Source organism: Prionailurus viverrinus, chromosome B1 (assembly GCF_022837055.1).
Source record: "Prionailurus viverrinus isolate Anna chromosome B1, UM_Priviv_1.0, whole genome shotgun sequence".
NCBI classification, from domain to species: domain Eukaryota; kingdom Metazoa; phylum Chordata; class Mammalia; order Carnivora; family Felidae; genus Prionailurus; species Prionailurus viverrinus.
Genome location: NC_062564.1, coordinates 41,120,739 through 41,146,864, shown reverse-complemented (window position 1 = coordinate 41,146,864; position 26,126 = coordinate 41,120,739). Strand labels below are relative to the sequence as shown.

General features: G+C 48.8%; 1 protein-coding gene across 8 annotated transcripts in view; it reads right to left on the bottom strand.

Moving 5' to 3' along the window:
* The window catches only part of ANK1 (ankyrin 1), a 136,221-nt gene that overhangs the window by 27,520 nt on the left and 82,575 nt on the right, over positions 1–26,126 (bottom strand). For all 8 annotated transcript variants that reach the window (XR_007151446.1, XM_047855053.1, XM_047855051.1 and 5 more), the window contains 17 exons: positions 25,490–25,582; positions 24,983–25,055; positions 22,947–23,040; positions 21,458–21,536; positions 19,365–19,462; positions 19,040–19,264; positions 17,603–17,757; positions 17,084–17,295; positions 16,297–16,501; positions 15,880–15,976; positions 15,397–15,625; positions 13,715–13,840; positions 13,476–13,595; positions 12,133–12,211; positions 11,779–11,853; positions 9,893–10,024; positions 8,929–9,075 (listed from right to left, as the gene is read on the bottom strand). Coding sequence is in view for 7 of the 8 variants with exons in the window: in XM_047855053.1 (XP_047711009.1) it covers positions 8,929–9,075; positions 9,893–10,024; positions 11,779–11,853; positions 12,133–12,211; positions 13,476–13,595; positions 13,715–13,840; positions 15,397–15,625; positions 15,880–15,976; positions 16,297–16,501; positions 17,084–17,295; positions 17,603–17,757; positions 19,040–19,264; positions 19,365–19,462; positions 21,458–21,536; positions 22,947–23,040; positions 24,983–25,055; positions 25,490–25,582 (2,239 nt within the window). In the remaining variant the exon portion in view is untranslated. The remainder of the gene's footprint in view (positions 1–8,928; positions 9,076–9,892; positions 10,025–11,778; positions 11,854–12,132; positions 12,212–13,475; positions 13,596–13,714; positions 13,841–15,396; positions 15,626–15,879; positions 15,977–16,296; positions 16,502–17,083; positions 17,296–17,602; positions 17,758–19,039; positions 19,265–19,364; positions 19,463–21,457; positions 21,537–22,946; positions 23,041–24,982; positions 25,056–25,489; positions 25,583–26,126) is intronic.

Here is a 26,126-nt window from a genome sequence, read left to right as displayed (position 1 = left end):
TATTGGCATAAAACTGTCATAACCATCCCTTATCATCTTTTTACTATCTATAGAATTTGTAGTGACATGACCTCTCTTATTCCTGATATTGGTAATTTTTGTCTTCTCTTTTTCTTAACCAGTTTGGCTAAAGGTCTGTCAATTTTATCAATCTTTTCAAAGAACCAACGTTTGATTTTATTGATTTTCCCTAGTTTTTTGTTTGTTTTCTGTTTTCAGTTTCAGAGATATCTACTCTGACCTTTATTATTTCCTTTCTTCTGGTCATTTTGGGTTTAATTTGTTCTTCTCTTTCTAATGTCTTTTTTTTTTTAATTTTTTTTTCAACGTTTATTTATTTTTGGGACAGAGAGAGACAGAGCATGAACGGGGAGGGGCAGAGAGAGAGGGAGACACAGAATCGGAAACAGGCTCCAGGCTCCGAGCCATCAGCCCAGAGCCTGACGCAGGGCTCGAACTCACGGACTGCGAGATCGTGACCTGGCTGAAGTCGGACGCTTAACCGACTGCGCCACCCAGGCGCCCCTCTTTCTAATGTCTTAAGGTAGAAGCTGAGGTCATTGATTTGAGAATGTTTCTCCTTTCTTTTGTGGACAGTTAGTGACATAAATTCCCCCCTAAGTACTGCCTTACTGGTGTAGGATAAGCCCTGACTGGTGGGTTTTGTTTCTTTTTTTTTTTCCTTTTTATAATGCAAGTGTCTGACCTAAGCTTTGATTGCCTATATTTCCCCTTCAAAGATGGCTACCTCAAATAAACACATTGCCAACCACATGACTAGATAAAGGGCCAGGCCACCCTTCCCCACTGAATCTCCCTTGTTATGGAGACCTCAGTTGATTTCAATGACTGACCATTTGGGCCACTTGATTTTTCTTTTCTCATGCTTTAAATTCCCACTCTTATGTTTTAAATTTACCAATAAAGAGTGAGCCCATGAAACCCTAGGCCTCCACTTTCAACCCCCTAAATAGAGAACCCTAGCCCTGAGCTTGTTCTCTTCTCTCTTTTTTTCCCCTGACAACTGTGCTGTGTGGCCCTAAGTATGCTGTGTAATTTTCAGGTTCTGTAACTAATAAATTTTTTCCCCCTGAAGTTTCCTGGTGGTTATTGCTAACAGGTATCTTGCAGTCATAACAAGAACCACATGGGCCGGTCCAGCCACAATATTAGCTATTGATAGGCTGAGTCCAACACACAAGAACTGGAATCCTATAAATTTTGATATCTTGTGTTTTTCTTTACATTCATTTCAGAATATGTTCTAATTTCTCTTTTACTCTCTTGTTTGACCCATGAGTTATTTAGAAGTGTATTATTTGGTTTCCAAATATTTAAGATTTTCCAGATTTTTTGTTATTGTTTTCTAATTTAATTTCACTGTGGTCAGAGAACATGTTTTGTATACCTCAAATGCTTTTAAGTCTAAGACTTACTTTATGGTCTATAATATGGTCCATGTTAGTGTAAGTTCCAGATGCAACTGAAAAGAATATGCATGCTACTGTTATGGAGTGGAATATTTATAACTGTCAGCAATAAAGGTTATGCTGGATGGTAGTGTTTTTCAAATCTTCTATATGTTTACTGATTTTTCTACTTGTTCTATCAATTATTAAGACAGGGGTACTAAAGTCTCCATTATAACTGTGGTTTTGTCTACTTGTCATTGCAGTTTTCCCAGGTTTTGCTTCATGTATTTGAAAGCTATCTTACTAGGTACATAAGTATTTAGGATTGTTATGTGCTTGAACTACTTATGAAATTATTTTCTTCATCTCTGGTAATACTCTTTGTTCTAAAACCCACTTGTTTGATATTAATACAGCCATTCCAGTTGTCTTTTGATTAGTGTTAGCACAGTTTATCTTTTCTCATCCTTTTAAGGACTTTGTGTTTGAAGAGGATAGTTGAGATTTACTTATATATTCATTATGACTATCTATGCCTTCTCATTGGGGTATTCAGACCATTTACACTTAATGAGATTGTTAGTATGGTTAGGTTTAGGGGTGCCTGGGTGACTCAGTTGGTTATGCATCCAACTCTTGATTGTGGCTCAGGTTGTAATCTTGCGGTTCATGAGATCAAGCCCCATGTCGGGCTCTACACTGACAGTGTGGAGCCTGCTTGGGATTCTCTTTCTCCCCCTCTCTGCCCCTCCCTCACCTGTGTGCACATGTTCTCTCTCTCAAAATATATAAATAAACTTTATTTAAAAATGTGTTTAGGTTTAAATCTATTACTTGCTAATTTCTACTTTCTTTGTCCCATCTGTTCTTCTCTTTTTTCTTCCTTTATGTTTTTTGAATTAATTGAAATTTATTATGACTCCATCTGATCTACTTGGATGAATTATTAGGTACAATTCTTTGTTTTATTATTTAAATAGTTGCTTTAAGGCTTATAATATACATCCTTGACCTATCATAGTCTATTTTGAAGTGAAATTATACCACTTGGTATATAGTATTAGCACCTTACAATAGTACACTTCTATTTTTCCCCTCTTGACTTTTTGACTTTTGTACTATTGTTGTCATACATTTCACTTTCACATGTGTTATGAACCCAACATTATATCATTGTTATTTTTGTTTACACAGTTATCTTTTAAAGAGATTTCAATAATGAGGAAATAATGTAACTAATTAGAAAATTATGTATTTATCCTTGCAGTTAATGTTTTTGGCATTGTTAATTCCTTCTTGTAGATCCATATTTCTGTCTGATATCATTTTCCTTTGGCCTGAAAGACTTTTATTATTTTATTTATTTATTTGTTTATTTATTTTTAAAGTAGTCTTCATGTCCAGGATGGAGCCCAATGTGGGGCTCAAACTCACAACCCTGAGCTCAAGATCGGAGTTAAGATCAAGAGCTGGATGGATGCTTAACTGACTGAGCCACCCACATGCCCCTATTGTTTCTTTTTTAATATTGCTTGAAGCATGGGTCTCCTGGGGATGAATTTGCTTTCATTTTTGAAAGCTACTTTTGCTAGGCGTAGAGTTATAGGTCAGAGATGCTCTTTAAAGATTTAGTCTACTTTAAAGATGTTGCTCCACTGTCTTTGCACTTGCATTGTTTCCAACAAGAAGTTTGATGTCATTCTTATCTTTTTAAAAAGTCTTTTTTACGTTTATTTATTGAGAGACAGAGTGCGAGCAGTGAAAGGGCAGAGAGAGAGGGAGGGAGAGAATCCCAAGCAGGCTCTAAGCCATCAGCATGAAGTCCAACACAGGTCTCAATCCCACAAACATGAGATCATGACCTGGGTCAAAATCAAGAGTCAGATGCTCAACTGACTGAGCCACCCAGGCACCACTGATGTCATCCTTATCTTTTGTTCTTTCATATGTCCCTTTTTCTTTGGCTGCTTTCAAGACTTTCTCTATCACTAGTTTGACCAATTTGCTTAAAATATGCCTTGGCATCATTGTGTCCATTTTTCTTGTACATGTGGTTCACTGAACTTCTTGGATTTGTGTAATCTTGGATTAGTTAGTTTTTGACAAATTTGGACATTTTTCAACCCTTATTTATTCAAATGTTTTTTCACCCATTCTCTGTTGGAAACTATTTCCACATATATAAGGCCACTTGAAAGTGTCCCATAGCTCACTGATGCTTTAAAATTTTTTTCTTGGGGCACTTGGGTGGCTCAGTTGGTTGAGCATCCAGCTTCGGCTCGGGTCATGATCTCATGGTTCGTGGGTTTGAGGTCCACATCGGGCTCTGTGCTGAAAGCTCAGAGCCCGGAGCTGCTTTGGATTCTGTGTCTCCCTCTCTGTCCGCCCCTCCCCTGCTCATGCTCTGTCTCTTTCTCTCAAAAATAAAGATTAAAAAAAAATTCTTTTCTTTCTGTGTTTCATTTTGAAGAGTTTTTATTGCTATGTTGTCAGATTCCTTAATCTTTTCTTCTGTAATGTCAAATCTCATTCAGTGTATTTTTCATCCTACACATTATAGTTTCATCTCTAGAAGACTGGTTTGAATCTTTTAAAAATATTTTCTGTCTTTCCTTAACTTTTTGGACACCTTAAATACAGTTATAATAACTGTTTTAACATTCTTGTATGCTGTTTCAGTTTAGAGTTAGTGTCGATTGATTTTCTCTTTATTACGGGTCACACTTTCCTGTCTCTCTGTATGTCTGGTAATCTTTAACTGGATGTCAGACATTGTAAATTTTACCTTGGTGGGTGTTGGATATTTCTGTATTCCTATAAACATTCTTGAGCTTTGTTCTGTTATGCAGTTAAGTAACTTGGAAACAGTCTGATCCTTTTGAGGTTTGCTTTCAAGGTTGATTAGATAGGGCTGGAGCATTGATCAATGTAGGACTAGTTACTCTCCATTTCCAGGTAAGGCCCTTTTTTGTTTCCTATGCAATGTTTCTGAATGATCCATCTGACTGTCAGGAATAGCTGATTAATACTCAACCAAAACTTGCAGGGGACCCTCTGAAGAGCTCCAGGATTCTTCAAGCAGCTATGTTTTCTCTGGCACTGTATATATATCTTGGCAACTCTAGCTGCTCCTTTCTCTCTGGATTCTCAATGTCTCCTCAACCCAGGGAAGCTTCTTGGATTTCTCTGCCCTATGTCATGACCTAGAAACTAGCAATTACAGAGTTTCCCTCAATTATTTCCTAGGTCCCATAGATCACTGCCTTTTTTTTACTGTGTCTAAAGTCTTGAAAACCATTATTTCCTATATTTGGCCCCCCCTTTTTTTTTTTTTGGCTGTTTTAAGCAGGAGGGTATATTCAGTCCTTAATACTTCATTTTGGCCAGCAGTGGAATGCATCGTCTTTTTTAAAAATTCATTTAAGTAACCTCAGCACCCTCGGTGGGGCTTGAAATCATGACCCCGAGATCAAGAGTCACACACTCCACTGATTGAGCCAGCCAGGTACCCCAGAAGTGGAATGCATCTTAAATAGCCCCTCAAATAATAGCCAAGTGAGTATTCTGTAACTTTTGGGAATCTCAGTAAGACCTGATAAGGACCAGGAGAGGGTAGCTCTACTGGCCACAGAATACTGGAGGCTCATTCTTGGGTATCCTTTGGGACTTATCCTCCTTAAAACTTCCATGGTGGTCACTTCATGGAATGTCACACAAATGAAATGTGTCCACGAAGAAAATGCATGCACATCCGCTCCCAGGACTTCCTGACTTTTCTTTATTCTGGGGCCTCTCCTCTAGTAATAATGTTTAGGGTGTATGCCTTGCTTCTCCCTCTCAGTCTCCAGAGGACACCCACTGATCTATCCACATCCTCACAAGCTTGGATCTGAGACCATAGATGGTCATACTCAGTGCCAGTGGTGATTACTATTAAGTCAGAACAATGTTCATAAGGCCTGAGCACATCGTCATGAGGATTATCTCACAAGATCTGGGATGGATCAGACTATAATAAGGTCTGCTGTGTCCCCTAGTTGAATTTTAGAAGTGCCTGTCTTTCTCACAGTCACACGTGGCTCTGCCACATGGGAGCCACCAGCGCACCCTTCAGTCTAGAGCTCTCCTCTCCAGAGTTGCATTTTGGGGAAATCAGGTAAGAGGCAACTATACATACTGCTTTGGGGCAGAGCACAGGCCAGCAGTTCCTCCCTAAGTCTCCATCTCAGGTTATCCTGCTGGGTCTCTGCTAACCAAGACATAATGATCACCCTCATAATTTAATGTTAGTAGCCAGCTAGACAAGGAGGGGCAGCCAACCTGGCCTCAGACAAAAGCCATACTCACTAGTTGTGATCAGGAGCTGACAGAAGTAAAACACATTTTCTTTCTAAGAAGACATTATTATGTGTCCAATTTATCAAACCAATGGACCTGACAAGTGTGGATGTGAGATGTCCATTTTTTTCCTTTTATATGAGAAATCTGATTTCTCTTTTAGAAACATCTTTTTCATTCATTCTTTCTTTCTTTTTTTTTTTTTCTTTTTTTTTTTTTTTTTTTTTTGCTTTATAGGCAATTTTTTTCTTTATGTATATTACCCAAGGGCCCAGGGCAGTTCCCTCTTGTGTAGGGGAAGAAAACTGGCCTTTGAACTTAAGCCCCCTTATGCTCTGACCAGGCCAGCCAGGTGTATATGGCAGGAAGAGTCAAGAAGGAAGGAAAACAGACCTCAAGTTTCTGTTTCCCTGACAGCACAGAGCACTCAAGCACTGTCCTTCATCCCCATGGCTTCATCAGGAGGCTCAGAGAAGCAGAGAAGCGAGGTCAGGTGCAGAGAAGGCCAGGTACAGCTGTGACGTCAGTGCAGAGGGCTGGGCAGGCACCCAGACAAGCCAGCATGGGCCCCTGCCCAGGAGAACACTGGAGGAACCATGGAAGGCTATTGCCTCCCTACCCTTCTACCTTTTGTCCCTCCTGCTCCTTCTTTCCAGGCCAGAACTGTCTTCCCAGGACAGAGAAGAGGGCAGGATAAACACATAGAAGCCATTTCTAGTGCCAGAAAAGGAAGAGTAGACCGAGCTAGGCATCTGCTAATGAGTGTCTGCTTGGGCCATGGTGGGGAGCATGCACGCAGGGCACACAGCCTGTGTTCATCAGCAGACCTGTTGGAGGGGGGTCTCTGAAGGGGTGACAGGGCCACACAGAGAAGCCAGGAAGCACAGAAGCATTCAGTTTGTGACGGTCTAAAAATCAACAAAGCAGGGAGAGGAATCCTTTGAAAACTTAAGTTACATTATGTTACTCTTTCCCTCCAGGGCCTCCAGTGGCTCTCCGGCTTGCTACCAGTAAACCCAATGTCCTTAGGGTAGCCTGTAAGAACTGGCCTCTGACCTCTGCTCCTGCTCCCGCCCCCTGCTAGCACTTTAGATGCTTCCCTCACAAGTTATGCAGTTGCTTGACTCTCCAAACAGAAGGTAAGTTCCACGAGGGCAGGGCGTTAAGGGAGATTTGTGTGTGTGTGCTTGAGAACTGATTTATCTCCCCTGCCTAGACCAGCGCCTGGCCTGTGGTAGGTGCTCAAAAAGTACTTGCTAAATGAGCAGACCAACTAAAACAGAGCCCCTTCCACCTGTCACAGAGCATGTAGAGACCCAGTCAGTCCCACAGAGGGATTCTGAACTCTGGTTAGGCATTGGGCTCTCTAGGCCTGACTGGAGTTGTAAGTCCTGTGGCCAGTGGGAGATTCTTTTTTTAACTGCAGTAAGAACACTTAACAGAGGATCCACCTTCTTAACGTATTTTTAATGCTCATAACTTCCTTGTTTAGACTCATGTAATTCTACGGGCCTGTGTCCTCTAGGTACATAACCGGGGCACAGAGAAACAAAAACTTGCAGATTTGACTTCATAGAAACAGCACTGGGAATATTAAGAAACCCAACCAAGTGATCAGATATCACAGAGAAAAGGAGACGCATTTTGTCACTTGGATTTCCTGAAGCTTTCAGCATTTCCTCAACTGCCCTCCCTTTCTCCCTCTGTGAAAGGGAGCTGGTCTACTCAGCAGTCCCCACAATGCTCCGGCCAGGTCCCCAAGGGACATGGGAGGGGACCACGGCCTTGAAGCCTTTATGCCAGGTCTGAAGAGTGAGAGACAACTCCTCAGGCACTCGCAGGCCCTCGTGCACGCGCACCCACACGCCCTTGCACACGGCCATGAGACTGGTGGGGAGGAAGGGCTAGAAGTCTTTCACGACATGCATCTGTGGAGGCGGACGGCTCCTGAACACCCGGCCGAGGTGGAGACAGTGGAGATAGGCAGTGCAAGAGAATGAGCGGACTAGAGGTCCAGGTGAGGTCAGAGGCAGAAGAGAAAGATGACAGGACGTGATCAACAGAGGAGCCCTGCACCCAGCATGTTTCAGGAGACACAGGACACGGGAGAGAGAAACGTGTAAGGGGCTTGGCATGCACAGGCCCCACCTGGCAAAAGGAGGCCCCCTGCCCAGACTGACCTAGAACTTACCAGCTCATGGCAGGTCCCCCCCTGTGCCACGGGCACCTGCCCAGCATGCACGTGAGTGTGTGGCCAGGGATGGCCAGTAAACTAGCCGCTTGGGAAGCACAGACAGCACGATGTCGCCGCCTAGGGTGACATATTTAGGCACCACAAGAAGAAAGTTCATAGACTTAAAATTGTTTCTTCAAGGTCTGTAAGGAATCTTGGGAATCTGATCTAACCTGCTGACTCTAAAGAAGAGGATTAGCTCCAAAGAGCGGGGCCTCTGCTGTTTCTGTGCCCAGTGGCTGGAGAGAGGGCAGGTGAGGGGGAAGGGGTGGGGGACCCCCAATCCCCTCTCCTTCATGCAGGTGGCTAATTTCACTGCTGCTGCAAGGACACTGGTGCACAGGAGGCTGCTGTGTGGGTACTGGGGGCAAAGGTCAGGGGCCTCCGGGCTTCCTCCCCTAGGGCCTGGTCACACTGGGGGTCTGTGCCATGCTGAAGCACATTAAAAAGGATGAGAGGAAAGAGATGGGGTGAGAAAAAAGGGAGGGAGAGAAACAGAGAGACTAGACTCAAAGGAAAGAAGCCCACTTAGCCTCATAGGACTTCTAAAACACCTGCCAGCTTCACCACATCAGATCTTGGGCCAGAATCTCCATGCCCTTTGCTTCTCTACCACTGACTGTTTTACAGATGGGGACACAGGCCCCAAGAGGTGGGGCCACTGGTGGCACAGAACCATGTAGAGCCTCTGCAACATGCAGCGGTGACTCCAGCTCTTCCCTGGACTGCAGCAGGAGCCTGGAGCCTAGGGGAGCATCCGGGAGCCTCTCTGCACAGGAGTGCTCCCGTCTCTCTTGCTTGCCTCTGCTCTCAGCACCACCAGGGAGGGAGTTCGAGGAGACCAAACCTCCCACCAAAGGGAAAGATGGTTTCAGGAAGTGTCCTGTGCTAGTGCCTGGAAGGTGGCGCCCAGCGCAGCCCTACCTCCTTCCAGGAGACACTCACCATTCATCTGGGAGGGTGACGAAGAGTAGTCCCGGTCCCTGTGTCTCCGGTCGGGTTTCAGATTGCGGCTCTGTCTGCCAGAGCCCTCCAGCATGTTCACGATCTCACTCCGGTCAATGTTGCGCAGGGCTGCATACAGATTGTCCACTGCAGGGGGAGAAGGGAAGAAGGGGTGCTGGCCAAGGGGGTTCCAATCCTCATAGACAGTGTGGGAATGTTGTGGGGTGTAGAGAAGGGAGGGAAGTGGGGGATGATTTGTTTTCTCAGCACCCCTCCTTTGTCAGAATCAAAACTACCTGCCTCTGGGGGGTGGGAGGGAAGCTTTTGTTATCCTCTGACAGATCTTTTCCAAACCCTAAGGGTGGTCAACTGCAAAGCATGGGAAGACTGTTTTTTTCTAATCTGAGAGGAATTCTGCAAGAAATGAGAGTGAGGAGAAGAGGATACTGTCCTTTTGAGATCCTTGGTCCTCGCCAGTTGATTTGAGATCCAAATGCAGACACCCAATTTCCTCTTAGTGTTTCTGAGTATGGGAATTTAGTTGAGAAAGGGCTGAAAACAGGGTGATGGATCTTCCCTCCAGGTTGGAGGAAAAGATGTTCCTGCATCAGGCAGGATTTGCTCTGTTCTGAGAGGACAGTCCTCATTTGTTTGAGAAACTCAGTGAGAAGTCACACACCCTACACCTGTGCTGTCATCTCGTTCTGGTGTGGCTCTTGTCTTATTCGGGGGATGGGAAAAAGGCCAAGGCCAAGACCATCCTATCCTCTTATGATAGGACTCCCCGAGGACCCCAGGACCCTGACAGGTGTGTGTGTGAGGGGCAGAGAGACAGAGACAGCAAAAGGGATTGGCTCCAAGGCAAAGACAGCAACTGGAGCTGGAAGGCAGAAAGGCTCTGGTGAAGGGGAGGTCCTGCATGGGCTTTGGACAGAGGACGCTTCCTTAGCTTAACGGTACTGACTCTTTGCATTTTTGCCTTCGCGGGTGACCCAGAGATTCAACAAGGCTGCACTCTGCTCCAGCAAGGAGTTGGGGTTTTCCACACGGATCCTGTTGATGTCTTCCACGCTGAACTGAAGCTCCCGAGCCAGCTCTGCAGGCAGAGAAGCAAGACTGGGTGTGAGCCCGCCTCTGGTCCCCCCAGCAGGTGCTGTGCCTTGCGTCTGGCAGGGAGTACCGGGAATCAAGGAACAGTGCCCCCTGGGTTTTGGTATTCCTTCTTACCAGGAAGCAACTAGGGGAACACAGACACCTACATCTTCCGACATCCAGAAAATAGGGCAGGGATAGGAATGCTTAAAAACTTGGTATTGAATGAACGAATGAAGGAATATCTTTCCTTTCTTTCGTCAATTCACATATTATTAGAGGACAAGGCTGAGCCTCTCAGCAAGGTTAACGCTTATGCAAGGTCATGGCACAAGCTAAGACCAGAGCCAGGAGCAGGCTGAGCCTGCGGACGCCCACTCCAGTGCCGTCTGTGCCACTAACTTTCCACCAGGAAGCAGTTATCATGGGAATGCTTTTCTGTATTTACGTTTCTTCAGGGAAAGGCACTAATTACATTTAAAATGAAAATATAAGCTCCCATCTAAATGCAAGGCAATAACACAGAATGTTAGCTTTCTCCCTCCCGTTATTATTATTTTTTTAATGTTTATTTATTTCTGAGACAGAGCATGAATGGGGGAGGGGCAGGAGAGAGGGAGACACAGAATCCGAAGCAGGCTCCAGGCTCAGAACTGTCAGCACAGAGCCTGACACAGGGCTCAAACCCGTGGACCATGAGGTCATGACCTGAGCTGAGTCGGACGCTCAACCGACTGAGTCACCCAGGTGCCCCACCCTCTTATTATTTTTATTGTTATTTCTCACAGGTGCTTTGGAAGGGAGAACAGCCTCAGAGTCTAATTTCAAGGATGAGGAAGACCAGAGGGGACAGTGATGGTAAGGATCAGAATGCACAGGTACACACACACACACACACTCCCCAAGAAGCAGCAGTAGGCATTCTTTTTTGGCTTAAGAACGAACAGCTCCTGAATTTCTGTTGTAAATTTTTGTCACAGAGCCTTTCAGCAAGCCTTATTGCTAAGGCTTCTGAGTTTCTCTGAAGTCCTCTCCACAGGGTGACTGAGTAAAGGCAGTCCATTCATATAAAAGCTAACATAACAAGGTGGGGGGGGGTGGTTAAGTTATAGGTCCTGTGACTGAATAAAACGCATTTTGAGCTTTCACTTGTATTTTCCCACACACAGTGTCACTTCAGATGTGATCTACCCTTTTGTTGTGGGACTTCTGGTAGACCTCAGGTACAGCCAGAGGTTACAAGTGAACAATTTTGAGCCATCTCCTTTTCTTCCTTCCTTTCCTTCAACAGCCTTTCCTTCCTTTCCTTCCTCAGCCTTTGAGAAAGGGCAATGTGAGTACAGGGAGGAAGAGATAGGCAGTCATAGAGACATAGTTTTTTGTTTCTGTGCTTATTTGTTGGCTGGTTTTCCAGGGCTCTGTCACTAATTAGAGCCACTCTATTCAGCTGGATCTCAATTTTCCCATCTGTAAAATGAGGTGAACCAGATCAATTCTAAGGTCTCTCGTAATTTCAAAAGTTAATTCTTTCTTATAAAGTAAACCCAGGCAGAAAAAAAAGAAAAACCGGGCAGGAATGGAGGAGGGTGGGAGCTTACTTTCAATGGGTATACCCAAAGGCACTGCTTGGGCAACAGACTTGCACAAGACAATCACACATCAGATGCACCGAGGACAGTAGGAAGAGGTAGAGGCAAGAAGCTGGAGGGGTACGTGTAGACTGGCAAGGTGCCTTTTGCCCCCAAGTCCCCGACTTACCCGCCCAGCTGAGGCCAAGGTGCTCTGATATAATAGCCATCTTCATATCTGCTCGGTCGGTCCCACTGAGAAAACCTTGGGAGAAGCATCGGGTTTCATTTAGCAGCCTTGGCAGGACACAGAATGGGCAGGTATGGGTAAATGACCTCAGATGGATGTTCTGGCCCCCGGCGGACCTCTGTATGCTGGCCTGCAAGCATTCCGTGGGGACCAGGGCCAAAGGCTCCGCATGCTGTGCTCATAACAAGCTAAGGAAATCACATCAACACAGAGCTCTTGCAGGAGTGAGGGGGAGTGATGTGACCCACAACCTCCTGGGAAGGCAGTGAGCACATATCACAAAGGGGTTCATACCCAGTGACGATTCGCTGAGAATGCTGTATCTCAGGGCCAGGGGAGTCAACGTCCTCTTCCTGTCATCAGCTCCGCTCCCCTGCAGAAGAAAGATGAGGAAAGGGTGCTTTGGGCTTGGGGTTACCCCCTTGGTGGGAAGGTGCTCGGAGCCCGGGGGCTATGGGGTGGGCATGACGCCAATCCCAGCCAACAGTAAGTAGGTCTGTGTCTCTGGAGCCGCAACACAAAGAGCAGATGTGTGCGAAGAGGTGGGGGTCCAGAGGGAGTGATGAGAGTCACACACTTTATCACTAATAGTAATGGCAAGCTCACGTGGCCTTTACCACATGACAGGCCCTGTTTGATGCACACAACAGCCCCTGGGCAGGTACAATTACTATTCCCATCTCATCCATGAGGACACTGAGGCCTAGAGGGGTTAAGTAACTTGCCCAAGGCAGCTCAGCTAATGAGTGGCGGAGCTGGGGTTTGAACTTAAAAACCAGTGTTTCTTTCTGGGTTCCTTTATACTCAAAAGACCTATTTTTGGCACCAGTCCGAGGCTTAGCACTCCAGCCCTACAGAGAAGCACCCAGATGCTAGCTCTGGGTGCAGGAAATCCTCTTTTGAAAGAGAAGTGCACTCATACTCTCCCCAGACAGTAAAGAGAAATCGAGCCACGACATATGGATGTAACCTTGCTTTCTCCCTAGTTGGGCACGGAAGGCTGACAATTACAACGATGGCAGCAGCCAAACGACACCAACAAGAACATGGAGACATATGATCCCTCCAAAGTCCCTTGCGCAGTGGTGACTCGGATGCTCTTACAGGTATGGATAAATCAACATACTTGGTCAAGACGCTTTTGCTGAGCTCAAAAATCTGGGTGTTTGCAGTGGCTGAGACACCAGGGCTCCCTTCTCTGAGGGCCTGGCACCCTGGGGAAGATAAGCAAGTATATGAAAAGGAGGCCTGAAAAAGCCTATCAAACAGCTGGGTCACCTTGAGCAATGTGACACCCAGTTCTAAGCCTCAGAGAGCCCAGACGAGGGGTACTCAGGTAGACATCTTTTGGGCTCCTTCTAGCCTTCGAGAAGGAACATCCTAGAGGGCTCAAGGCCCACAGTAAGAACATGCAGACCACTGTCTGACACTGGCATCTGGTCCTAGCTTTGCAGAAAGGGCCAGGGCACACTCTCCCTGCCAGGCCACCGTCAACTGTCCAGAAGACGGCAAAGAGCCTTCAAAGGCTGCTTTGTGATGGTAAGAGGTCCTTGGGAAGCACGCGACCTTGCGTCTGTTTCGGGACCTCCTCAGGGAACCCCATCTCTGGTGAGGGTCCTCATCGGAGGGCAGCTCACCTTGGTACAGGGGGGCATGGTGATGTTCAGGTGACAGAGAATGTGCTGGGTGTCCTCATACTTCATCGCCTTGCGCAGAAATGACAAGGACCCTGCTGGTTCTCGACTGCTGTCCCTCACCTAAATTCAATCACACAAAAGCAAGATTCGGGGGGGTGCTGTTCCAGAGGCCACCAGGCTGGTTGGCTTAGAGACTTCTGCCTCCCAGAACCTTGTAGACCCAGAGGAGAGATTGGCACCTTTACAGGTATGGCCAAACGGTTCTCCCGAAACGACTGGAAGAGGAAACTCCGTTGCTGGGCAGCTTTTTTGACGGGCACCAGGTTCCCAAAGAGTTCCGCGAAAAGGGGCATTCCTTCCAAAACCTGTAGGAGAAAAGCAAATGTCATGTCCTGCCTTCAGCTTTGGTCATCTCTTTGCCAGATCATACTCATTCTACAGCATGAGACACAACCCGCCATTTGTTTTGAAAAAGGTTTTGTTCCCGGGGGGTGCCTGGGTGGCGCAGTCGGTTAAGCGTCCGACTTCAGCCAGGTCACGATCTCACGGTCCGTTCATGCTCTGTCTCTCTCTGTCCCAAAAATAAATAAACGTTGAAAAAGGTTTTGTTCCCAAGGCTGAAATGAGGGAGGCATGCTTCCTTACATCAGAGGAATTTTTTTAAATGTTTATTTATTTTTTTTATTTTTTTATTTTTTATTTTTTTTATTTTTAAATTTTTTTTTTTCTCAACGTTTTTATTTATTTTTGGGACAGAGAGACAGAGCATGAACGGGGGAGGGGCAGAGAGAGAGGGAGACACAGAATCGGAAACAGGCTCCAGGCTCTGAGCCATCAGCCCACAGCCCGACGCGGGGCTCGAACTCACGGACCGCGAGATCGTGACCTGGCTGAAGTCGGACGCTTAACCGACTGCGCCACCCAGGCGCCCCAATGTTTATTTATTTTTGAGAGAGAGAGAGAGAGAGAGAGGCAGAGCATGAGCGGGGGAGGGGCAGAGAGACACAGAATCCGAAGCAGGGTCCAGGCTCTGAGCTGTCAGCACAGAGCCCGACGTGGGGATTGAACTCATGGACTGAGAAATCATGACCTGACCCAAAGTTGGACACTCAACCAACTGAGCCACCCAGGTGCCCCCTTACTTCAGAGGATTTTACAACAAGCAGGAATCTTTACCTATCCCTGGGTGGCTGATCAGGGTTGCTATCAGAGTACTCTAGAACTCCACTGAAGTATCAAAATATGGCTTCCCCCCAAAAGCTGAATCTCTTTTCACACTTGTTCTGCAACGTTTAGTTTATGAGAAGTGTTAGAAGGACCATGTTATAGCATAATCTCACCCATTATTATAAGAATCCCTATTGTGTATATAATGCTTTCGACTGAGAAGTTATCATGACGCCATTTGATAAGTAAGGAAATTGAGGCCCAAAGAGAGTAAGTCCTTTGTCTAGTTTGTCCTTGAATCAGGATTAGGGGTAGGGCTCCATAGTTCCGGCCTTGTGCTTTTCCTTCTGGGCCCTCAGCCCCCAAGAAGGCTCAGAACAGACTCCAAGGCCAGACTTTTGGAAAGGTCCTGGCTTCTTACTTGTCTTAACATGATGAGTCTCCTAGGGTCAGTAATAGGTTCAAATCTAGTCCCTGTTCCTCACCTCATTTGTCCAGCCGCCCTCCCTGCCGCATCGGGGCGTCCCCAGAACCCTGGCATAGTGGGTTAAACTGTGGGCTCTGGTGTCAGACTACTTGGACAAATCTTTTCTCTACCCTCTACTTAGTCATGTGACCTTGGGCAGACTACTTAACCTCTCTCAGCCTCAGTGCCCACATCTGTAAACTGGGGATGATAAAAGCACACGCGGGTATGAGGATCAAGGGAGATGATGCTAGTCAAGCACTTTCACACTACGTCCAGCCACGGTACCTCTATGTCCCTGCTCCGAGCCACCTCAATGAAGTTCTCATGCTGCTCCAGGGTCTTGTCCACTTTATCGTCTGTCATGCAGTAGCAGCGCAGACGCCCTTCCCGGGGGTCATTCATCTTGGCAAAAATGACGAACTTGGCCATGTAGGGCACCGCAGTGAGCTCCTTGTACAGCAGGGTGGCGAAGTTCACAGCTTCAGCAGTGCGAGGACAGTCTGACAGCCAAAACCTAAAAAGAGAGGGCTGATTATAAGCACGTTTCTATGGGCCAGATGGAGCGCTTCATGTCTGTCCAAACAGAAGGAGCCCATAAGCCATGGGGATGGCTGCTCTAGAAAGCCTGGTGGTCAGGGTGGGGGCTTCTGTGTGGAAAGGGGAAACGGGGGGCCCTAAGCACGGGGTGAGCAGGTCAAGGCCTGGGGATAAGCCATGATCAGGGCAGCGCTGACCACTCGGTGCAGGGCCCGGGGTTTCTGGGCTCACCTGGCAGAGACGTTGGTGGTGAAGGCGGCACACTCGTTGGCATACACGAGCTTGGTCGTCCCCGTTATGTCTTCCCACTGGGCTTGGTCTGTTCCTCCTGCAACAGGAACACAGGTGGGCTGGGGGACAGTGTTCAGGTGGCACACACACGGCTTGCCGAGCTGCCAAGGGCTGAGCATGAAAGGGCGGAGATGGGCACATCTGTGTGGCCCTGAGCACATCTCTTCTCTCATGCCCTCCCCCTCCTCGAGCTATTCCATGGAGGCTCTAGTCAGACGGACTGCCCCTCCCTCCCTTCAAAGAGCACATCGCCTAGGGAAGCCGAAGCAAGGTGATGGCCGGCTTCCCCTTCTGTCTCCTTCATGTGGCCAGAAGGAGCTGCTGCTGCCCAGAAGATGGGACAGGGGCACCTCTCACCAGTGACACTGCAGAGTAGGCGCAGACTGGTGGTGTCCCCCTCCCCGCTGTCCCTCGGGTTGTCCGTCCAGGAAGGAGGGAGTGGGATCCGAAGGCCAATGGGGCGATAGAACTTCCGGCGCCGTGGCTCCACGGTGACGATGGGGCTGAACGTGGCCTGGTTGCCCAGGAGTTTGGTGACAAGCTCATCTGGTACAGGCTGGGCCTGCAAGGTAGCAAAGGCAGGCACTGAGCCTCCAGCAGCAGGGGGGACTTGTTCATGAGGGCCAGCACGTCCCCAGAGGGAGAGCAGGCTGTTTATACAGAGGGCAAAGGCTCCCAGGGGGTGCAGCGGTCCTTCCACTGTTGCACCACACAGATCTGTTTTGCTGGGCATGGAGCCCATCCTGGGGCTGATATCACTGCTCAGCTCTCTTTCCAGAGCCCTTTCTCCCCCTCTCCTGCTGCTCCCATTCCGTGGATGGCACCACCCTTGCTCACCATTAGTTACCTCTCCAGGATGCCCCGTGGAATTCTCTCACGTCGAGCACGTGAGCATGCTGGCATCGTGGTTTAATGCGTAATCTGGGGCTTTCTGCAACTTACCAGGGAGCGCCTGCCCTACCCCACTCACCCAACTTCTGAGCTTTAAGGTCACATCTCTAACTGGGATTTTAAGGCATTGGACAAAAGTGGGGGATGTGCTGGGGAAGTCTTCCTGGGGGCCTTGAATTCCTCCCACCTTCCATAAACTCTGAGTTGGACGGAGTGGGGGGGGGCAACTGGTGAGGAGGGAGGGCTGTGTCACCTGCAGAGCCAGCTTCACTCTCTTGGTGACAGCGTTTTCTGGGAACGTTGCCTGCACCAGGGGGACCAGCTTGCTCTTCAGAAAGCCCCCTTCAGGGCCGATGGTGTCGTAGTCCTGGCAGAGCCGTGACATGATCACGAAATACAAGGGGAAGTCGGTGGTGATGATGCGGCAGACCCTCTTCTTCTCCAGCTCCTCCAGACTCCCCAGCTCTGTAATCACATGGCATGATGCCACCCACCCCGGTCATGCCGTCGTGCCAGATGCAGGCTCAACCACTGTGTCCCCAGAACCTCCTCATCCCTGGCTCCCGATGTTTGTCCCCTCCCCAGGCACCTAGCAGCACCCCTCAGGTGCCCCAGGCACCTGGGACTGGACCTGATGGGGCCATCCCCAGTCTATCTGGCCTATCTATCGCCAAACTCCAGGCGGTCCTAACAACCCACCCAAAATTGCAAGCTCAAGTCCCACCTTCCAGAAGGAGGGCACCCTGCTCTGGGATCCCTGGGGCTCAGTTACCTTCGTCCATCCCATTGAGGATCTGATCCAGGTAGCTTTCTCCATAGCGGCTCTTGTGTTCCTTCCACACGGAGCCGTTTTCACTGCGCAGCACCACGAGTTCACGGTCCCCACGGCCTTGGGAGGCAAAGTGGGGGATCTCCACGATCACAGGGCTGAGGGGACAGAGCAGATGGTGGGCAAGGTGTGTAGATGTGGGCGTGGGTGCCTGTGGGCGGGTGGCTGTGCACAGGGAGGAAAGAACAGGGAAAGGGGGGGAAGTCGGTCCCTGCTTGGAGAAAGATGGGATCCTGCAGCCAGAGCGAGGCCCCACCTCGGGGCAGGTCCGGATGGGGAACAGACCCTCCTTGAGTTCCTGAGACGCTCCGAGGGTCCCTCACTCACTGCCAGGCCCCGGAGGAACAGTAAGCAACCAGGACCCAATCTCACCTCACAGGGGGATCTCCTGCCATGGCCATGTAGTGGACGCTCACCTGAGTAACCCAGCCCTTGGACCTGATCCTGAGAACCCGCCAGCCATTCCTAGATATCTCTAGGCAGGGGACCAAGCCTTAGCTTTCTCTTCTATCCAATGGTGATAAAGCCACTTCCTTCAGAGGGAGGCTTTGATGACTACATTTAAAAAGGAAAATCGGGGCGCCTGGGTGGCTCAGTCGGTTGAGCGTCCGACTTCGGCTCAGGTCATGATCTTGCGGTTCGTGAGTTCAAGCCCCGCATTGGGCTCTGTGCTGACAGCTCAGAGCCTGGAGCCTGCTTCGGATTCTGTCTTCCTCTCTCTCTGCCCCTCCCCCACTCATGCTCCATCTCTCTCTGTCTCTCAAAAATGAATAAACGTTAAAAAATTAAAAAAAAAAAAAAAAAAGGAAAAGCAACACAAAAGCACTCTGCAGGCTGCTTTCCAGGGGTGGATGGAAGCTCAGAGGTGGGGACAGGCAGAGGACAAAGGCAAGAAGGCCAGGCCTCCCTGGACACACCTGTCCCAACAAAGCTCAGGTAGAACCCCACTCTGCTTCACTCTCAAGCCCACTAATCTTGTCCTTGGGGGCAATGCTGTAGGGCTGTCTTTTAGAAATACCATCTTAAAGCTTAAATAATTCAGCCCTTGAAGGCCCCAAGGTAGCCAGCCCAGTCTTTTCAGTCCCCTCTCTAGTATCATACAAGATTTGAGAGGAGTAAGCTCCACCCTGGGGCTGTGGACTCCTCAGTGTATCTGGGAGACAGGGACTAAAAGTTCCTGGTTCTGTTACTCTGTCAGGACAGCAGACAAACAAGATTGCATGGGGCCCTGGGACTTGGCATTTCCTCTTCCCTGTGGCTGGGGTGGTTCTGGGTGGTTGATGCTGAGGTGGCAGCGACGGACCAGCAGGGGCAGGGGCAGAGGCAGGGGCAGGGGCAGGTTAAGGACATGTGTCGCATCCCATGTGAGTGACTTCTCACCTTAAGAACTGGGCCCCGGCGGGTCCCAGCGCGATGATCCTGCTGGCAAGGCCCTCCTCCTCGGCCAGTGGGGGCGGCGTGCTCAGCTTCTGGGGCTTGACCAGGCGGCAGGTGATACGAGTAGGGGCGGCACATGTCCGGGGCGGGATCACCACCCTCAGGCCATTGTGACGGCTCCCCCTCATGGAGCCTCCCCGGGCATCCACCATGAAGCTCACCAAAAACCTAAGGCACAGGCAGATCCATGTTGGGCTTCTATACGCCTTCTCTGAGACAGGGAGAGTGAGACTCACGCCCATAACCCGTGAGTCATGGGGTCACTCACCCTGTGTGGACGGGGCTGGCCACTGGGCTGATGTTGTCTGAGGTCTCTGTGGCCGGGCTGCTGGGGATGAGTGAGTCTTCATCATACTCCTTAGACGCCTGAGGAGGAGAGAAAGGCCAATTGTCCCAGCACTTCCTGGGTCACAGGAGCTAGTCTTGGCCAGGTTGGTGTCGTTCTGGGCTGGGGAGGCTCAGGAGCGTCTTGTTGCCAGAAAGCAAGCGACCCAAATCCTGCACACTCACTACTGACCCTTTCTGGACAAGGCTTTTCTGGAGTCTAAAAGGAGGCATAGACTTCTTCCTACCATCATGGCTGCTTCTTGGCTCCTTTTAGGTCCAACATCCACCGCACAAACTGCAGACCTACCCGCTCTTTCCTCCAGCCCCTCTCCAGTGTGAAACCTCTGCTCTAGGGAGCTCAGTTTTCGCAGACTTGGTACTGGAACCCTGCACCATCGCCTACTAGCTGCTTAGCTCTGGGCCAGCGACTAGTCCTGCAGGTATCTGAGGTACAGGAGGTGAACGGGGCACACCCTAACCTTGGGGGACTTCCTTCCTCATCTGCAAAAGGGATGGTCCTTGCCCCTCAGTGACACTATAGCTGCGGAGCCATGGGGCTGCCTCCCATGGGGCATTGCATATCACAAGCACCCATGAAAGCCAGCAGGGTCTGAATCTGGGTTTACTCCCAAGTCCCCTCTTGCTCCCATGGGTCCTGACACCCCTGTCCTTCTCCTTCACTGGCCTGCTCTACCCACCGTCACACCTTGCCTCCTACATGAAGCTTTCCCACTACTCTAATCCAGAAGGCTTCACACAGCATGATCTGGCATGGGGGACATTGATTCTTTCCGCAACCTGTGAGAACTGGCTTCACATATCTGAGCCCACCCTTCCCAGCTGGTCCGTCTGCTCTTAGGGGTCAGGCTTGGGTCTCACAGTCCTCCTACAGGGCTCACAGTAAGAACCCAGGAATGCCCACTGTCTTGAGTGCATGACTTAAGCAAGGAGCTGAAGAGAATGGGTTGGTCAAGGAACAACAGGACACAGGTTGACACGGTGACTTTCTCATTGTTGTTGGCAGCATCCAGGGAATATGCCACATCTGTACCAGGACCATATTTCACCATATCTCCCAAAGGCCTCCCAGTGAGTGACTCCAGTATCACAGCACTAGCATGGATGGCTGATTGGACAACTTCACAGCTGGCTTGTCCCTGCATGCCACCCTTGGGGTCCAGGGCTATGGCTGCCGCTTTCAGACATCTAGCCCTTTGGTGGCAGAGGAAAAGACCAGCCTTAGCTGGAAAACAGGCCAGGCCCAGTTCAGTTATCAGGCCTCAGGGCAATCATTTCCAACCTCCAAACATCACACTGCTTTTTATCCTAGAAAATCTCCTTCCCTTGGTGGCGGTAGTGGTGGGGGGGGTGCCAGATGGCATAAAACTAAATTAAGGAGAATTAACTTGTTTGAAACCATCCCACCGTTTTTTGGGACAAATTCAGATGGCACCCAGGGAAGCCACAAAATAGGGGACTATGATGAGCAAGAGTGCCGCCTGGGAACAGCTCTCTCTGACATCCCTTTCTGTGTTGGTATTTTAACTTCTCGATAATCCCTGGAGGAAGGGGAGGCAGAAACTGTCCCCCCTCTCTAATGGATGTGAAATAAAGGAGTTCAGTGACTGGGCCCGCAGCTCAACCTCAGCTCCCTCTCCAGCACTGTGACCCACTGTCCCGGGCACACAGAGAGCCTGTGCACAGGGAGTGTGGCCATGAGGACACGGGCTTTGGGGCCAGAATTTCTGGCGTCAGTTCTCAGCCTCATTTGTGACTGGACAGACTAGCATAATGGTATTTCACACACCCTTGGGCTCTCTGAGACTTGTATCATTAATATCTGGGATAATAAGAACTCTGGCAGCACAGGGGACTGCAAAGTACACGTGGAAGCCTGGATTGAAGGGCTTGGTAAATGCTACAGGCATTTAATTCTTAGTTCCTATCATACCGTGGATCATTTCAAAACCATCGTTGTCCCAGGGGTACCCACTCTCTGCAGATGGGAACAAAAAAACAAAAGGTGCTTCTTACCTGTTCTGGCTCCTCAGATCTAATCACCACTGTCTCAGGTGTGACACATGGGATCCTCGGGATGGCTGGAGATTCCACCCTAGACACCCAGAACATGGGGAAATCAGAGGGATGATTCTTCTAAATAGCCCCTGGCTGCCATGGGAGGCCTAATGAAACACCTCCGTACCCCCATAATAACCTAACCTACCTGCCCCCCTTGCCACAATCCGACATGCACATCACACAAGAAATACAATTCAGCGTCACACACTGACCAGCCTCTTCCCCTCACCTCAAAGCCTTTCCTCGGGCCCAGCTGTCCTTCACAAGCCAGATGAAGGGGCTGCCTCCCACATGAAGCCTTCCCTCACACTTACCACCCGCTTCTCAGCCTCAGAGCCCTTGTTGATAGGATCCTCGCTCTGGCCTTAACATCTTATCCTGCACTGCTCTGTGACCTCTTGGTGTGTGTGTGTGTGTGTGTGTGTTTTAATTGTTTTAAATGTTTATGTATCTTTGAGACAGAGAGACAGAGAAAGACATAGAGAGTATTGGGGGGGGGGGCAGAGAGAGAGAGAGAGAGAGAGAGAGAGAGAGAGGGAGACATAGAATCTGAAACAGGCTCCAGGCTCTGAGTTGTCAGCACAGAGCCCTACACGGGGCTCAAACTCAGGAACGATGAGATCATGACCTGAGCCAAAGTTGGATGCTAACTGACTGAGCCACCCAGGCACCCCCTGGAGTATGTTTTGATCCCACCAAATAAATTGGTAGGTTCTTTATGAGAGGCCAAGTCCTGTACTTCTTTCTAACTGCTATGCAGTAAATAGTAATGATTTTGAGTTTGGAGATTCATATCTTATACAGTGAATACTCACTGGTGAAATACTCTTGGGCCTTCACTTCCTGCTGTTCCACTGCCCTGTTTTGAATGAGCCCTGGGACTAAGATGGCACATGTTTGTCTTTTCAGAAACCCTGAGGACTAGGTGTTTCTACAATTGTCACGTTTAGATTTATTCACCAAATCTCTCTGTGTGCTGATGTACCCACATGGGAATAATTCACAGCACCCCAAGGTGGTGGGGGGAGGAATGTGTTACAGGCAGACACAAACCCTTTGTGGGTTTCTCTAAGGTGCCGTGCTGGCAGACAGCCATGGTCAGTGCATGAGCTCAGCTTGGCAACAGTTGTTAATGTGAATCTTCCTCAGTGGACTTTTCTGGTGATAAGCAGGGAGTGCAGGAGAGGGAGGGGCTGTGAGGAGACAGAGAGGGAGCAGGGACACTGGCAGAGGCAGAGAGAGGCCCCCGTGACCCCGCCTGGCGGTCAGGGGACAGGGCTCACTGATCCTAAAGTACCGGGCCCACAATCCAGCCAATCAGCATTCTCTCCCTGTCCACAGAACACGCTCTGCCTGGACTTCTTGTGACTTTTCCCTGCTGGGGAACCCCTCCACCCTGAGCTCCGGGGCCCGCCTGCCCATCCACGGTGTGCACGCTCCTTACACTTGGTCTAGCTTCGGCACAAAATCCAGCAGCTCCTTCTCTTCATCGATATCCCTGGAATCCTGTTTCTCAGCCTTGGAGACGAGTTCTTCCCCTGAAACCACACAAGTCTACATGAGTGACACGATGGAGGTTTCCTCTTTCTATTTAAAAAGTGCTTTCTTGCTCCTCCTCTCAATGCTGGCCCCTGAGGGGCAGAGCAAGGCCCTTGTTGCTCCAAGGGGACCACTAACAATGTCTTGGGCCAGCCCCGTTCCGTTCCTCCAGCCCGGTGGCACAGAGCAAGCCAGCCAGCTCCCAACAGCTTAGTCTATACCAGCCTTTGCAGAAGACAAAAAATACAGCCAGAAGAGACTTCTTTGGCCTGAACAAGCTCCACTTCAAAACAGCTCTTGCTGGGGACTCAGACGCCAAAGAAAAGAGTTGTTTCTGTCCTTTGCCACACCACACACTATGGAAGAGTAAACTACAATGGGACTGAGCCCATTCATTTTGAAGGGCTCTAGCGTTTTTTTATAATCATTGCAGCTGAAACCTTATTATTTCCTAAGTCCATTACAAAGTGGTTCAAACTGTCTGCAGCCCCGACTGCCTCTTTATTTCTCTTTCCTTGCTTGAACTGAGCGGGAGCCCTCGACCTTGCGGTGTCATTTACTGTCACTTAGCAGTGAGCATCCTGGTTCTGTGATCTGGAGCTGACAGAATGGAATAACAACAGCTCATGCAGTTATGATCACAAACACAGTGGCATGGGCACAGACATGGAAATGGACAGGCAGGAGCTACCTGCCCAGGCGTGGATCTTATGGGTGTAAATCTCCTGTTATAGTGAAGCTCCTGGCTCCAGATTGTTAGCCATTGGAGGAGGGTGGAAAGCAGGAATGGATTAGTGAGAGCTGGGATTGCTTAGGGTGAAATGCACTCGTGAGAAAGGACCACAGGGAACAGAAAGTGTTTCATACCCATGATAGTTATATGAGCAGTTCCTGGAAAGCAAAGAAGAGCCAAGTTTAAGAAAGGGCAGGATAAATTTAAAGAAAAAAACCAAACACTTATTTAGGGGCACCTGGGTGGCTCAGTCGGTTGAGCATCTGACTTAGGCTCAGGTCATGTTCTCACAGCTCGTGAGTTTGAGCCCCACATTGGGCTCTGTGCTGACAGCTCAGAGCCTGGAGCCTGCTTCGGATTCTGTGTCTTCCTCTCTCTCTGCCCCTAACCCACTCGCATTCTGTCTCTGTCTCTCTCAAAAATAAATAAACATTAAAAAAATTAAAAAAAAAAAAGAAAGGGCAGGACTGAAGTCAGTTAATGCAAGAGGCATATTATTAACAGGGACACAAAGGAGCTTTAATCACCTCGCTGACATGGTTAAGACACCAGGGACTAGAGAGATAATCCAGACCAACCCCGTGATTTTACATCACAAGGGCTCCCCTCAGACCTAAGTGAGGAGACAGGCTTATGTGGGGCAAGAAATATACTACAAGCACTCCCTGGCTCACAGAAGTTGAAACTATAGTGATTTCATAATAATGGTTGCACCCCAAAACTTACTGACCCACTATGTGGTCAGAAGAGTAGCTTAATTAAAAAAAGAATTCTTACAGATTTTAAATAAACAGCTTGTTATTTGTTCAAAGCACAGGAAAGTATCAGGCAGAATTTTATTGCAGTTCTCAACAGCTCTGAGAGTTGATCTGAGTAGAATCATACTCCATGTATAATGGACAAACACACATATATTTAGGAAAGTTCAAGGCATTTTGTATTTTAACTCTGAGACGTAGGTTTTTTTCCTGCTCCTAAAATTACACTAAAGGAATATTTTTGATAACGGAAAACATCATTAAAAAGCAGTTCTCTCTGACTTTGATACAGCCCCGCAGAACACGTGTGTGCATGTGTGTGTCTGTGTGCAAGAAGGGCCCTTGAATGCACTATGGCAGGTGCCAGGAGGCACCCAGGGACAGAGGGCTCCCAGGTGTGCTCCCTTCAGACTGACTTTCCCCAGACTTTTTGTTAATCCCAGACATTACCTTCATCTTCAGAGACATCCAGGATCTCATCTACCGTCTCAGGGAAACTCAACCGGTGCTTGTCACTGGCTAACTAAAAGAAAAAGCAGAGAATTCAACCCAAATAGAACAGTAGGCCCTTTCACAGATTCAGCAGGAAGGAGGTGGGAAAGGAGGTTTGTGTTAAAGGAAGAGAATCAAAGCTGAGAGGCCCTTCCGCCTGAAAGCTGTCTGGCAAGGGGATAAACAGGAAATGCCAGCTTCCTATTGCCATGTCTCCGCCCAGCACCCAGCTTGCTATTTGCCCCCTTAGGTCTGGTCACAGCCCTAACTCTTTTCACCACTAGGTGGCAGTACAACTCCGCCTGATAGAGGAGAACACCCTCTTCCTGTGGCCCCAGCCGGCCACTGGTGCTGTGCTTCCTATCCCATCCCAGAATGTGCTCCTCTTCCCAGAGTAACCCACAGGGGCGCCCTGTCAGTCTGTGTGTATCTGGGGTGGATGGTGCAGCGGAGAAGCCGACATACCACAAAACTGGTTTCATCCGTGACAACCTTGAGCACGTCTGTTACAGAGATGTAGCCTAAGCGCTTGGCTATTGCCAGAGGTGTGGTTCCATTCTGGGAAAATTAGCAGAGACAGAGTGAGATCAGATAAGGGAATGGCGTCTGGGGGGAAAGCACTGCCCCCTTTATGTAGACCAAGCTCACATTCTAATTGTTTAGAAGAGTGTAGGTGGGCACACTGCACCTCAGAGCCCAGAGCAAGACCCCTGCACACTTGTGAGCCCAGACAGGTGTTAGGAACAATGCTTGCAAAGATGGGGTATGGGAGAGAGGAGGGCAGTGATACTTTAAGTCTGTAGCACCGAATGTGGGAGTTTTGAAATGAGAACAGAGGAAATCTTGCCAGGACAAGTCAAGAACTGCCAAGAGGGAACCAAACCAACTGGAAGGAATGGGTCAGGAAGGCACCATATGCAATTTTGGAATAGGAAAGTGGAGGGCAGTGCTGCTCACTGCTCCCAACACCAGTTCTTTGGGTATCCGTTACTGAGTGCTAAAATAATCAAAATAATGTATACACACTTCAGTTAACTGTTTAGGCCAATTAGAAATCACAAATCACCACCAGAAACAGGGGAGGGGCATATTTTCTACTTTG